The following is a 14,386-nucleotide window of genomic DNA, read 5'->3' as shown; positions in this document are numbered from 1 at the left end:
GGATCACTCTTGTACCCCTTGACTGACTCATGGCAAGGCACACTTCAGGTGCGGTACACAGCATAGCATACTGAAGAGCCTACGTCTTAAGCATAGGGGACGACCTTCGTCCTTTCTCTCTATTCTGCCGTGGTCGAGCTTTAAGTCTTAACTTCGTACCTTACAACTCAGGCAAGAACTCCTTCTTTGACTGGTCCATCTTGAACACCTTCAAGATCATGTCAAGGTATGTGCTCATTTGAAAGTATTATCAAGCATTTTGATCTATCCTTATAGATCTTGATGCTCAATGTTCAAGTAGCTTAATCCAGACTTTCCATTGAAAAACACCTTTCAAATAACCCTATATGCTTTCTAGAAATTCTACATCATTTCTGATCAACAATATGTCAACAACATATACTCATCAGAAATTCTATAGTGCTCCCACTCACTTCTTTGGAAATACAAGTTTCTCATAAACTTTGTACAAACCCAAAATCTTTGATCATCATCAAAGCATACATTCCAACTCCGAGATGCTCACTCCAGTCCTTAGAAGGATTGCTGGAGCTAGCATACCTTTTAGCATCCTTAGGATCGACAAAACCTTTCTGATTTGTATCACATACAACCTTTCCTTACGAAAGTTGGTAAGGAAACTCGTTTTGACATCCATCTGCCAGATTTCATAAATACAGCTAATGCTAACATGAATCCGACGGACTTTAAGCATCGCTACGGATGAGAAAATCTCATCGTAGTCAACTCCTTGAACTTGTGAAAAAACTTTTCGCCACAAGTCGAGCTTCATGGACGGTGACATTACCATCCACGTCCGTCTTCTTCTTAAAGATCCATTTATCTTAATGGCTTGCCGATCATCGGGCAAGTCCACCAAAGTCCATGGATCCTTTCTCGGATTTTATGGCCTCGAGCCATTTATCGGAATCCGGGCCCACCATTGCTTCTCCATAGCTCGTAGGTTCATTGTTGTCCAGCAACATGACTTCCAGGACAGGATTACGTACCACTCTGATGTAGTACGTATCCTTGTCATCCCACGAGGTTTGGTAGTGACTTGATCCGAAGTTTCATGATCAACATCACAAGCTTCCACTTCAATTGGTGTAGGTGCCACAGGAACAACTTCCTGTGCCCTGCCACACACTAGTTGAAGAGACGGTTCAATAACCTCATCAAGTTTCCACCATCCTCCCACTCAACTCTTTCGAGAGAAACCTTTCCTCGAGAAAGGACCCGATTCAAGAAACAATCCATATTGCTTTCAGATCTGAATTAGGAGGTATACCCAACTATTTTGGGTGTCCTATGAAGATGCATTTTATCCGCTTTGGGTTCGAGCTTAATCCTGAAACTTTTTCACATAAGCGTCGCAGCCCCAAACTTTTAAGAAACGACAACTTAGGTTTCTCTAAACCATAATTCATAAGGTGTCATCTCAACGGAATTACGTGGTGCCCTATTTAAAGTGAATGTGGTTGTCTCTAATGCCTAACCCATGAACGATAGTGGTAATTCGATAAGAGACATCATGGTACGCACCATATCCAATAGGGTGCAACTATGATGTTCGGACACACCATCACACTATGGTGTTCCAGGCGGTATTAATTATGAAACAATTTCCACAATGTCTTAATTGTGTGCCAAAACTCGTAACTCAGATATTCATCTCTATGATCGTATCATAGACATTTTATCCTCTTGTCACAACGATCTCCTACTTCACTCTGAAATTACTTGAACCATTCAATAATTCAGACTTGTGTTTCATCAAGTAAATATTCTCAACATCTACTCGAATCATCTGTGAAGTAAGAACATAACGATATTCACTGCATGCCTCAGCACTCATTGGACTGCACACATCAAAATGTGTTGCTTCCAACAAGTTGCTATCTTGTTCCATTTTACTGAAAGTGAGGCTTTTCAGTCATCTTGTCCATGTGGTATGATTTGCATATCTCAAGTGATTCAAAATCAAGTGAGTCCAAACGATCCATTTGCATGGAGTTTCTTCATGCATATATACCAATAGACATGGTTCGCATGTCTCAAACTTTTCAAAAATGAGTGAGTCCAAAGATCCATCAACATGGAGCTTCTTCATGCGTTTTATACCATTATGACTTACATGGCAGCGCCACAAGTAAGTGGTACTATCATTACTATCTTATATCTTTTGGCATGAAAATGTGTATCACTACGATCGAGATTCAATAAACCATTCAGGTTTAATACTAATCTTGATGGTAGAGGGAGCGTGCGATGTTTGATCACATCAAACTTGGAAACACTTCCAACATATATCGTCAGCTCACCTTTAGCTAGTCTTCGTTTATTCCGTAGCTTTTATTTCGAGTTACTAACACTTAGCAACCGAACCGGTATCTAATACCCTGGTGCTACTAGGAGTACTAGTAAAGTACACATTAACACAATGTATATCCAATATACTTCTATCGACCTTGCCAGCCTTCTCATCTACCAAGTATCTAGGGTAATTCTGCTCCAGTGGTTGTTCCCCTTATTACAGAAGCACTTAGTCTCGGGTTTGGGTTCAACCTCGGGTTTCTTCATTGGTGCAGCAGCTGATTTGCCGTTTCATGAAGTATCCCTTCTTTCCCTTGCCCTTCTTGAAACTAGTGGTTTCATCAACCATCAACAATTGATGCTCCTTCTTGATTTCTACTTTCGCGATGTCAAACAACGCGAATACCTCAAGGATCATCATCTCTATCCTTGATATGTTATAGTTCATCACGAAGCTCTAGCAGCTTGGTGGCAATGACTTTTGGGGAAACGTCACTATCTCATTTGGAAGATCAACTCCCACTCGATTCAAGTGATTGTTGCACTCAGACAATCTGAGCACAAGCTCAACGATTGAGCTTTTCTCCCTTAGTTTGCAGGTTAAGAAAATCGTCGGAGGTCTTATACCTCTTGACGTGGGCACGAGCCTGAAATCCCAATTTCAGCCCTCGAAACATCTCATATGTTCCGCGATGTTTCGAAAAACGTCTTTAGTGCCTCAACTCTAAACCGTTTAACTGAACTATCACGTAGTTATCAAAATGTGTATGTCTGATGTTCACAACATCCACAAACGACGTTTGGGGTTCAGCACACTGAGCGGTGCATTAAGGACATAAGCTTTCTACTGTCCGCATAATCGCTACTTTCAAATTTCAACTATATATTCTCTAGGAACATATCTAAATAGTGGAACTAAAGCGCGAGCTTACGACATAATTTGCAAAAGGTCTTTTGACTATGTTCATGATAATTAAGTTCATCTTATGAACTCCCACTCAGATAGACATCCCTCTGGTCATCTAAGTGATTACATGATCCGAGTCAACTAGGCCGTGTCCGATCATCACGTGAGACGGACTAGTCATCATCGGTGAACATCTTCATGTTGATCGTATCTACTATACGACTCATGCTCGACCTTTCAGTCTCCGTGTTCCGAGGCCATGTCTGCACATGCTAGGCTCGTCAAGTTAACCCTAAGTGTTTTCGCTGTGTAAAACTGTCTTACACCCGTTGTATGTGAACGTAAGAATCCATCACACCCGATCATCACGTGGTGCTTAGAAGCGACGAACTATAGCAACGGTGCACAGTTAGGGGAGAACACTTCTTGAAATTTTGTAAGGGATCATCTTATTTACTACCGTCGTCCTAAGTAAACAAGATGCATAAACATGATAAACATCACATGCAATCAAATAGAGTAGTGACATGATATGGCCAATATCATATAGCTCCTTTGATCTTCATCTTCGGGGCTCCATGATCATCTTGTCACCGGCATGACACCATGATCTCCATCATCATGATCTCCATCATTGTGTCTTCATGAAGTTGTCACGCCAACGACTACTTCTACTTCTATGACTAACGCGTTTAGCAATAAAGTAAAGTAGTTTACATGGCGTTCTTCAATGACACGCAGGTCATACAATAAATAAAGACAACTCCTATGGCTCCTGCCGGTTGTCATACTCATCGACATGCAAGTCGTGAATCCTATTACAAGAACATGATCAATCTCATACATCACATATCATTCATCACATTCTTCTTGGCCATATCACATCACATAGCATACCCTGCAAAAACAAGTTAGACGTCCTCTAATTGTTGTTGCATGTTTTACGTGGCTGCTATGGGTTTCTAGCAAGAACGTTTCTTACCTACGCAAGACCACAACGTGATATGCCAATTGCTATTTACCCTTCATAAGGACCCTTTTCATCGAATCCGTTCCGACTAAGTGGGAGAGACTGGCACCCGCTAGCCACCTTATGCACCAAGTGCATGTCAATCGGTGGAACCTGTCTCACGTAAGAGTACGTGTAAGGTCGGTCCAGGCCGCTTCATCCCACAATACCGTCGAAACAAGATTGGACTAGTAACGGTAAGCATATTGAACAACATCAACGCCCACAACTACTTTGTGTTCTACTCGTGCAAAGAATCTACGCAATAGACCTAGCTCATGATGCCACTGTTGGGGAACGTAGCAGAAATTCAAAATTTTCCTACGTGTCACCAAGATCTATCTATGGAGAGACTAGCAACGAGGGGAAGGAGAGTGCATCTACATACCCTTGTAGATCGCTAAGCGGAAGCGTTCAAGTGAACGGGGTTGATGGAGTCGTACTCGTCGTGATTCAAATCACCGATGATCCTAGTGCCGAACGGACGGCACCTCCGCGTTCAACACACGTACAGCTCGACGATGTCTCCCACGCCTTGATCCAGCAAGGAGAGAGGGAGAGGTTGAGGAAGACTCCATCCAGCAGCAGCACAACGGCGTGGTGGTGATGGAGGAGCGTGGCAATCCTGCAGGGCTTCGCCAAGCACCTACGGGAGAGGAGGAGGTGTCACGGGAGGGAGGGAGGCGCCAAGGGCTCAGGTATGGATGCCCTCCCTCCCCTCCACTATATATAGGGGCAAGGGAGAGGGGGGAGGCGCAGCCTTGCCCCTTACTCCAAGAAAGGGGTGCGGCTAAGAGGGGGGGGGAGGAGTCCATCCTCCCCAAGGCACCTCGGAGGTGCCTTCCCCCTTGAGGACTCTTCCCTCCAGGGTTCCCTAGGCGCATGGGCCTCTTGGGGCTGGTGCCCTTGGCCCATGTAGGCCAAGGCGCACCCCCTACAGCCCATGTGCCCCCCCGGGGGAGGTGGCCCCACCCGGTGGGCCCCCGGGACCCTTCCGGTGGTCCCGGTACAATACCGATGACCCCGAAACTTGTCCCGATGGCCGAAACAGGACTTCCTATATATAAATCTTTACCTCCGGACCATTCCGGAACTCCTCGTGACGTCCGGGATCTCATCCGGGACTCCGAACAACATTCGGTTACCACATACAAGCTTCCTTTATAACCCTAGCGTCATCGAACCTTAAGTGTGTAGACCCTACGGGTTCGGGAGACATGTAGACATGACCGAGACGTTCTCCGGTCAATAACCAATAGCGGGATCTGGATACCCATGATGGCTCCCACATGTTCCACGATGATCTTATCGGATGAACCACGATGTCAAGGACTTAATCAATCCCGTATTCAATTCCCTTTGTCTATCGGTATGTTACTTGCCCGAGACTCCATCGTCGGTATCCAATACCTTGTTCAATCTCGTTACCGGCAAGTCACTTTACTCGTTCCGTAACACATCATCCCGTGATCAACTCCTTGGTCACATTGCGCATATGATGATGTCCTACCGAGTGGGCCCAGAGATACCTCTCCGTTTACACGGAGTGACAAATCCCAGTCTCGATCCGCATAAAACAATAGATACTTTCGGAGATACCTGTAGTGCACCTTTATAGTCACCCAGTTACGTTGTGACGTTTGATACACCCAAAGCACTCCTACGGTATCCAGGAGTTACACGATCTCATGGTCAAAGGAAGAGATACTTGACATTGGCAAAGCTCTAGCAAACGAACTACACGATCTTTGTGCTAGGCTTAGGATTGGGTCTTGTCCATCACATCATTCTCCTAATGATGTGATCCCGTTATCAACGACATCCAATGTCCATAGCCAGGAAACCATGACTATCTGTTGATCACAACGAGCTAGTCAACTAGAGGCTCACTAGGGACATATTGTGGTCTATGTATTCACACGTGTATTACGATTTCCGGATAATACAGTTATAGCATGAATAAAAGACAATTATCATGAACAAGGAAATATAATAATAATACTTTTATTATTGCCTCTAGGGCATATTTCCAACACTTACTAGGGACATATTACGATCTATGTGTTCACACATGTATTACGGTTTTCGGTTAATACAATTATAGCATGAACAATAGACAATTATCATGAACACGGAAATATAATAATAACCACTTTATTATTGCCTCTAGGGCATATTTCCAACAGGGATGAACTTCTAGTGTTCCTAGTGGTGAGGTAAAATTGGGCGATTTTGTGGATGAAAAAGGTGGAGATGGTGGTGAAAAGCTAGATCCACTCGTAGCAAAGCAAATCCATGGATCAAATCCAACAAAACTTCATCACACCAAAAAATCTTAGAAAAATTTGGGGCTATTTTTGGTGGGGAATTTTCGAATTTGGGGAAGAACACAACAAAACAAGGATATAAATCAAGGGTATGGGCTCCAAATTCGTGATCAACCAAGGTTCATGATACCAAGATTATGTAGGGTAGAATACTAGATGCCCGATCTTTCACGATTGGAGCGGATCCCGCAATGAACACGAAGAATACGAGGATAAAACACGAGGGAAAACACGAGAGGAAACACTCAAACCAACAAGATTCGATTACACATGTGCTAGATCCTCGAAACACAAAGAGATACACGATCCATGATCAACAAGGGACGATACAAGTAGCAAGTTCTTCTCCGCGAGGAGGTCTTGAGGGTCTTCCCGTTAGGGGTCTTGAATCCAAGATGGATCTTCTCCGTAGAGGCCACAGTCTCTCTCGGTGGAGTATATCCAGATGGATGAGCAAGGCTCTATCTCACAAATGAGCTATCACAATGCTGTCTCTAGAAAGAGGAAGGATGAGTATATATAGTCTAAGGAGGCGAAAGGGTACATGAGCCTCGGCCCAACACGTTGTGCACAGACACACGTCGGTCGTCCGGACGCTGTCGGACATCTAATGGCTCATGAGGGTCTGGACGTCCGGAAGCAGTCAGATGTCCGACATTTCGGCTTGGGTCAGGTGGCGTCGGATTTCCGGAGGCGGTCGGTTGTCCGGTCGTCGGTCGTCCGGGGGCTTCAGACTTCCGATAATTTCCCTTCTGTTGGGTGACACCGGATGTCCGGAAGGGCTCGGTCGTCCGGTCGCTGGGGTGTGTCGGACGTACGGCCCGCGTCGGTCGTTCGGCCACTGTAGCGTACGCAGACTGGGACTTGTCTGGCTGGCTGGCGCTTCCATGCGTCGGACATCCGGTTCAGACCAGTCGTCCAGTGGCTGTAGACTTCTGGCAGCTCTTCTTCTTCTTCTTGTTCCTTGTACTTGGTGTCCTCGCCGTCTTGTCTGTCAGGTGCCGCTGATCCGTGGCCTTCCTCCAAGCACCTGATCACATATAGGGTTTCCGCTTGAGGTAGTAGCCATGTCTCACATGTAGGAAGTGGTAGTTCAGAGAGCAGCGAGTTCACTTTATCTTCGATAGCCTTTGCTCGAGCCCTTGTCATTGGTCCAAGTGACGTCGTGGGAGGTGTAGGTAAATCCATGGGATGAACTTGAGATGCTCCGCATCAATGCCCTTTTGTTTTGCATGGTGATAAGTATGCCTCTCTCACTGAATGACATACAGGTCCTAGCGCTGCCTACATCCCCGATTCAACCAGAAGCTTCATTTTCTGGGAGCTTAGTAACTCTAGAGATGTAACGCCGTATCATTTTTTTTCAATAAAGTGCGCTCAAGGGCATAAAAAAACGCTCCTACCGGTCCCAGAAAAAAAAACTCTTACCGGAGAATCTCACGACTCGGCCAAAAATTGTGTCTCCTTTCTGAACGACCCAAAAGCTTTGGTTACACGATTACTACCGGTTAACATTTCTAAGGCAACCCCACGAGACTTCGTTCCATCCCTGCGAGATCTGCCGTGCTTCTCCCCTTGCTCCCCGTACCGACTCCCGGTTCTTTTCTCCGGTTCCTCGGCGATGGTCGTCTGCAAATGCCGCAAGGTTACTTCTTGATCATTTCTCCACCTATTCGGCGATGCCCGTGCGGTGTCCTGCGTGTTCTGTCTGTTGCGCGTCGACATGTGAGGGGGGATTTTGGATCTGGGCAGGGGAAGTACGCGGTGGCGGATTTGGCGTTCGCGTGGTCTGGATCTGAGAGGGCACTGCGAGCGCGGATTCGAAATTTTAGTTTGGGGTTCTTGGATTTACTGCTGGCGTGTTGAGATTTGTCAGTGCTGCCTGAATTTTGTGTTGACAGGGCGTGTGTGCTTGCTTTGGATTTTCAGGCGACGAGGGTTTATTGCTTCGTCCACCAGGTTCCGGTCTGCGGCGAGTGCATCTGCTTCCCAGAACATCAATTATGCGTGGTGAGCTTTCTGACTTGATCCCCTCATCCCAATTAGCTCAGAAAAAGGCATAGCGGTTAATATGTGCTTGCTCAATGTGCTCCATCCTGTTTAGTATCTATAGTGTATCACAAGTGTGTCTCTCATGTTAGCTGTTGTATATTGGCATTAAGCTTGCTGGACATGAGTGCCCTTTCAAATATATGGTCTTGCATATGCTCTGAAATGTGCTAGTAATATAGGTTTGTAATGTGAAATATACTTGTTTACAGTGTGATAGAAGATTGGATCACATGTGAGGACTGTTTAACAAATAGCTGCTGAGACAACATTTTTATGCCTGGTGCTGCTGCTAGAGTATCATATTTTTTACAATGCATTGTCTCTTAGTGCGCTCTCTTAGGAGATGGTAGATTTTTAGAGACAACTACCCCAATGTATTGTATCTTACATATGCTTAATATTGGAGTAGCCCCCACTTTTATTAAGATACTTGACTTTTATTGGATGATACTACAAGAATGATATATGTGTTGGTCTGTTGGATTCCGTGTAGAGATGGTTTCTTAGATATGTGATGGTTCCATCATCTCATCATTAATTATGAATTACATAGACAAAAATCTGATGTGTCATGCTAAGAGAGCCTACGTAGGGCATTGGGAGAGACCTGACTATAAGTTAGATCCATCTTTTTTTTCCTCTCTAGTTTGGTCCTATAACAGATTCACAGCCCTACAGTTTCCACCTCCACTTTCTTACTGAAACATTTGGAATTCATTATTGTTCCTTAGTCCTATTGCTGCACCTATGCTGTAAAATTTTGTGACACCATATATGTGCATGCTATGATCATATCATTTTCCTATTCTGTTTATTTTGCGTGAAGAGAAATTTAATAATCACATGTAAGTATATAACATTGCTATTGGCTTCATATCAGCTACTTTCATAACCAAACGTAAAAAAAATGCTTTATATTCTTACAATTCTGTTAAAGTAATCGTGTAACATTAATTTTACAAACTAATATCCTCCTTTTTACTTTCTGTAGGTAAAAAACTATGCTGAATGGGTTGTTAATTCTGATTATGACTGGCCACAACACTGCTCTTTGTGTAATTTGGTTCTAGAAGCTGCAAGCGAAGAAACTACACGATTGGGTTGCCTCCGTATGTATTGCTTCAAGTAGAATATTTGAATCCATTCGTCTCTTGGAGCCACCTTCACTAAATATAACACGATATATTTTGTCTTCTTGACATCTTTTAGATGTGATGCACACAAAATGCTTGATATCACATGTCCAAAGTTTTCCGGCACAAACAGCACCAGCAGGATTTGTCTGCCCCTCATGTTCAATTCCTGTAAGCTAATCTCTGGCTTGATATGCTATTACTTTGAGGCTCCAACAGTTCTTTTAACCTTAACATGTGACATAGTTATTTCCTGACAGATATGGCCTCCTTCGAGTATTAAAGATACAGGCTCCCGCCTCCATGCTAAACTGAAGGAAGCAGTAGTCCAGGTTAGTCCTTCAAATCAGTTCCTTCTTGCAAGATCAAAACCACTAATTTTCCTTAAATGTTTTCCCTTTGTTTTTATTTGTGCGAATAAATTCTTCTTTGGTGCACTATTACACATTTACCTATGAACCACGACTCTTGCAGCTAAGTATATTTACTGCACTGTTTGACAAAGCTTGCACTTTGTAACATGTCGCAGACTGGTCTGGAGAAGAATGTATTTGGGAATCATTTTGTGACAATGCCTAAAGTTGATGCCCGCACACCCCCTGCATTTGCTTCAGACCCCCTTAAGCGTCTATCATATTCTGGTGAATCTACTGATGCAAACATGCTTAACTCTTCGAAAGATGCAACTTTATCATCAGCGGTACTCTCCCAGGGGGATACATATCCTGCTGGGATGTACTCTTCTGGGACTCTTAGTCATGTGGAACCAGAAATAGTTGAAATAGATGGTCCTAGTACCATAGCAACAAAGTTCCCAGAGCAGGAGCCCAATTTCATCAGAAGTCCAAGCCCGCACGGGGTAAGTCATGACATATCCTCGTGTATATAGTTAGTGTCTGTTTGTTTTCTGTTCACCTTAAGCAGAGTTAGTGATCCTATTCCTTCATTATGTAGCCTAGTGCCACGACAAGAAAAGGTGCTAACTATGTTGAGAGACAAAATTCAGAGATGTCTTATTATGCTGATGATGAAGATGCAAACCGCAAAAAGTACACTAAAAGGGGTAAGAATGCCATTATCAAAAATCTATTTTCTACTTCCGTCTTTATGTCAGGTCCTTCTTTTCTTGAGTTATACCGAGCTTTTGTCATAAGATTATTTGATTTTTTTTTTCAATATTTGAGGTGACATTTCTGTCTCAAATTAGTTGCCAAACACTAGTCATGTTTCCAATCACCCACAAAATAATTACTATCTTATTGTATCTCAGTTTGATGTGTTAACCTCGTCTTCTACCACCCTTCTCTTACAATACACCTCTATTCCCAGGGCTGTGATACATCTAACATGAAATGTACATGTATATATATGCTGGAAATGCGTAAGACTATTTAGATTGGTTCATATATAACTAGTCAATTCTAGGTGGAACATTTATTTCAAAAGATGGTTGTGCTTGTTTCTTATGAAGCTTCAGTTTACAGGTACATACCGTCACAAATTTTTAAGGATGCTGCTACCTTTTTGGTCTAGTGCACTGCCAACATTACCAGTTACAGCACCCCCTAAAAAGGAAAATGATGCTCCAGAAGGCCGGTCACGACATCAGAGGACATCACGAATCGATCCCACAAAGATCTTACTTGCAATGGCAATCATGTAAGGTTTCTGCCATGCAATTGTTCTAGCCTCTGACTAATATTCTCCTGGAATGGATCTTAATTTCGTTAAGTAATGTTCAAAACGGATATTACGTGGCTGAAGTTTTATTACTGTATTATTGAATATGTAATATATTCAGAAGTAAATGATTATTTTGTGGTTTGAATATATAAGATGGCCAGCACTGTTAGTTTTCCCCTTTGATTCATCTGGATCTCTGTTTGAGTGGCCTCCTACCCATATTTCTAGCAGATTTGAGGGAAACAACCAGAAATTGGTACTCGCAGTGTTATGTTTTTAATTTGAGTTCTGTACAATCAGCAAGGTTGCTAGCTGTGCAATTTGTTTTTTCTTTTTCTTTAGAGATGTCGCACCATTTATTGTCAGAGTGTTCATCTAGTATGATATCCATTTCTATATTCTTGATTTTATGTGTATAAATAAATAGATATGTCTGTTCCTTCATTCTGTTAGCTTGATTTGTGACATAGCAAGCAGTTCTGTATGTCTTAGATGTGAGTCCTGTAAAGCTATAGTCTGTCTAATGAAAAACTTTAAGATGTGTTTCATTTACTTATTTTAATTTTGCCTTTTAGTTTGTGTTGGATTCTAAGATTTTATTATTCTTGATTTAATTAACCTGCATTAATGTGCTGTTAATGCAGGGCATGTATAGCAACGATGGGAATTCTCTACTACCGATTGTCACAGCGCAGTCTTTCTGAAAACTTTGCCGATGATGAGGCTCAGTAGTACAGTTGAAACTTCCAACTTGCAGTTTGTTTCTGGTACTGCCTTGCTGCCGATTCAAGGGTTTTTACCCTGCCTGTATTATTTTCCATTTCCCCCCTTTTTGGGCCTTTCAGGGTGGTTGTGGATGGGAAGGTGGAGGTAGTGATTATAGTTACATAAGAGTTATAGCAGACTGGTTTTATATGCTGATTCATCTGTTATCTTATACCAGACGGGAAATTGTTGAAGTTGTCTACTATTTTCTTATTCCTGTTGTCGCGCCTTCTGAATTGCTACAGGTGTTACTTTGATCGAGCCATTCTAAAACATCGCTGTGTTATTTCTCCATTATTTTTCACTTGTCATGACGATGCTGGGAAATTATAGGCGTCTTATGCACAACATGGCAGGATATCATGATATTCTTTTAGTTTGCAAACGCGGATGCTGATTAATTTCAGCAGGAATAAAAGTGCAACAATGTCAAAAATGCAATGTTGCCCGTAGCTACTTCCATAATTGCAATACATGTTGCATAGTAATTCATATATAGTTCACGGGTGTTATTTCTCCTCGCCATGATCTGATTTCACTCATCGTTTGCATTTTCTTGTCGGTAGCTTACCAACCTGACCACTTGGTCTAATTTCACTCATTGAAACTATTTTTTTTTAGAAATGGCAGTTCATCGAACTAAATTGATATATGCCCTCTTGCTACTTTTGCACATTCATCCCTTATAGTTACATGTATCTGTTGGTGCTTGGCAAGAAGTCGTCTTTGTTAGCGACCTGCGTCCTCAGAGTGGGCCGGGCTGGATGGAAGGACCCACCAGATGGGCTTGGGATGCTAACATGGAGAAGGGAACAACACACTACTAATAGGATTTTCTAAAAAAATGTACTAATAGGATGCGCACTCCTATTCGGCGCGTTAAGCGCCCGAACAGCTCCCTGGCGCCTGATGGAGACCTCTAGTGGGCCGGCCCAGAAAACCTTTGCTCTCAGCAAACCAGTCGATCGCTTCTTTCCGTTAGAAACTAAATAAAAGAGATGTGCGTGAGGTGGGACTCGAACTACGGAAGGGGATGAATGAACCACTACGCTATCCAACGACCTGAGTAGAAATGTTCGCTTGCCTTCTTTTATTATTTCAACCATTTGTTTTCTTATTTTTCTCTCTTTTTCCGTAACGATTTATTTCGCCTTTTTATTTCCTTTTTTGCTGGATACGTGCACTTTTCAAAAAAAAAAATAAGGAAACTTTTTTAAGAAAAAGGGATGAAAGTTCTTTGGGTTTTTTAAGTTCATCAAAATTGAAGAAAGTTCATCGAATCTTAAAAAAAGTTCATCAATTATAAGAAAAGTTCATCAAATTTGAGAAAAGTTCGTCATAATTAGAAAAAGTTCACCGAATCTGAAAAAAAGTTCATCGCTTTTCAAAACAACTCAGTGGATTTGAAAAAAATCTTCGATTTTTTAAAAAACATTCATCGAATTTCGAAAAGGTTCATCAAATTTGAAATACTTTCATCAAAATTGAAAAAAAATTCATCTCATTTGAAAATTTTCATCGAATTTGGAAAAAGTTCATCGAATTTGAAAAAAGTTCACCATGTTTGAAAAAAAGTTCGTTAATTTTGAAAAAAGTTCATCGCATTTGAAAAAGTTCATTGAGTTTGAAAAAAGTTTATCGAATTTGAAAAAAGTTCACCGTGTTTGAAAAAAGTTCATCAATTTTGAAAAAAAACACCGACCTGAAACGAGTTCACGAATTAAAGAAAAAGGAAAAAGAAACAGGAAAACAAACAAAGAAAAAGGGAAAAATAAAACGTACAAAGGACAAAAGGCATTTTCTATACATAGAAACAAAGAACGGAAGGAAACATGCATGACCGAGCAAGTTGCCTAGTGGTTAGTGCAGTATCCATGGAGCGATGCGATCGCGTGTTCGAATCCCGCTCCACCCACCTGCACCTTTTTTTTCTCCTTTGGAAAGGAGAGATGGGCCGGCCCGTTTGTCGCGAGTGAAGGGAGGGGGCTATGCGCCCGTTTGTGAAAAGACCTATATCGGGCGTTAAAGGCGCCGAATAGGATCTGGCTAATAGGATTGCCTCCCCTCAAAAAGAAAAAAAAACTAATAGAATTGTCTCAAAGAAAAACTACGAATAGAAGGAATTAGAACGGAACGACAAAGAAGAGATGGGCCGGCCCGTTTGTCGCGAGTGAAGGGAGGGGGGTATGCGCCC

The 14,386-nt window shown here is 42.5% G+C and overlaps 1 protein-coding gene across 2 annotated transcripts; it reads left to right on the top strand.

The window, feature by feature from the left end:
• Nucleotides 1–8,034: 8,034 nt before the first annotated feature.
• Nucleotides 8,035–12,489, top strand: LOC119368903 (zinc finger protein-like 1). 2 transcript variants are annotated; one of them, XR_005176778.1, is made up of 9 exons: nt 8,035–8,204; nt 8,489–8,569; nt 9,603–9,720; nt 9,821–9,915; nt 10,005–10,076; nt 10,274–10,603; nt 10,699–10,807; nt 11,222–11,403; nt 12,072–12,489. XR_005176778.1 is itself a non-coding variant. In XM_037634019.1 (9 exons), exons 1-9 carry the CDS (start codon nt 8,181–8,183, stop codon nt 12,157–12,159), a joined length of 1,092 nt encoding a protein of 363 aa, XP_037489916.1. In that variant the 5' UTR covers nt 8,039–8,180; the 3' UTR covers nt 12,160–12,489. The 2 variants fall into 2 exon arrangements, 1 of the variants encoding a protein (XP_037489916.1); XM_037634019.1 differs by having other exon boundaries at nt 8,039–8,204; nt 11,229–11,403.
• Nucleotides 12,490–14,386: the final 1,897 nt, after the last annotated feature.

The sequence above is a fragment of the Triticum dicoccoides genome, chromosome 1A, assembly GCF_002162155.2.
Source record: "Triticum dicoccoides isolate Atlit2015 ecotype Zavitan chromosome 1A, WEW_v2.0, whole genome shotgun sequence".
NCBI classification, from domain to species: Eukaryota; Viridiplantae; Streptophyta; class Magnoliopsida; order Poales; family Poaceae; genus Triticum; species Triticum dicoccoides.
This window is presented reverse-complemented; position numbering and strand designations above follow the sequence as displayed.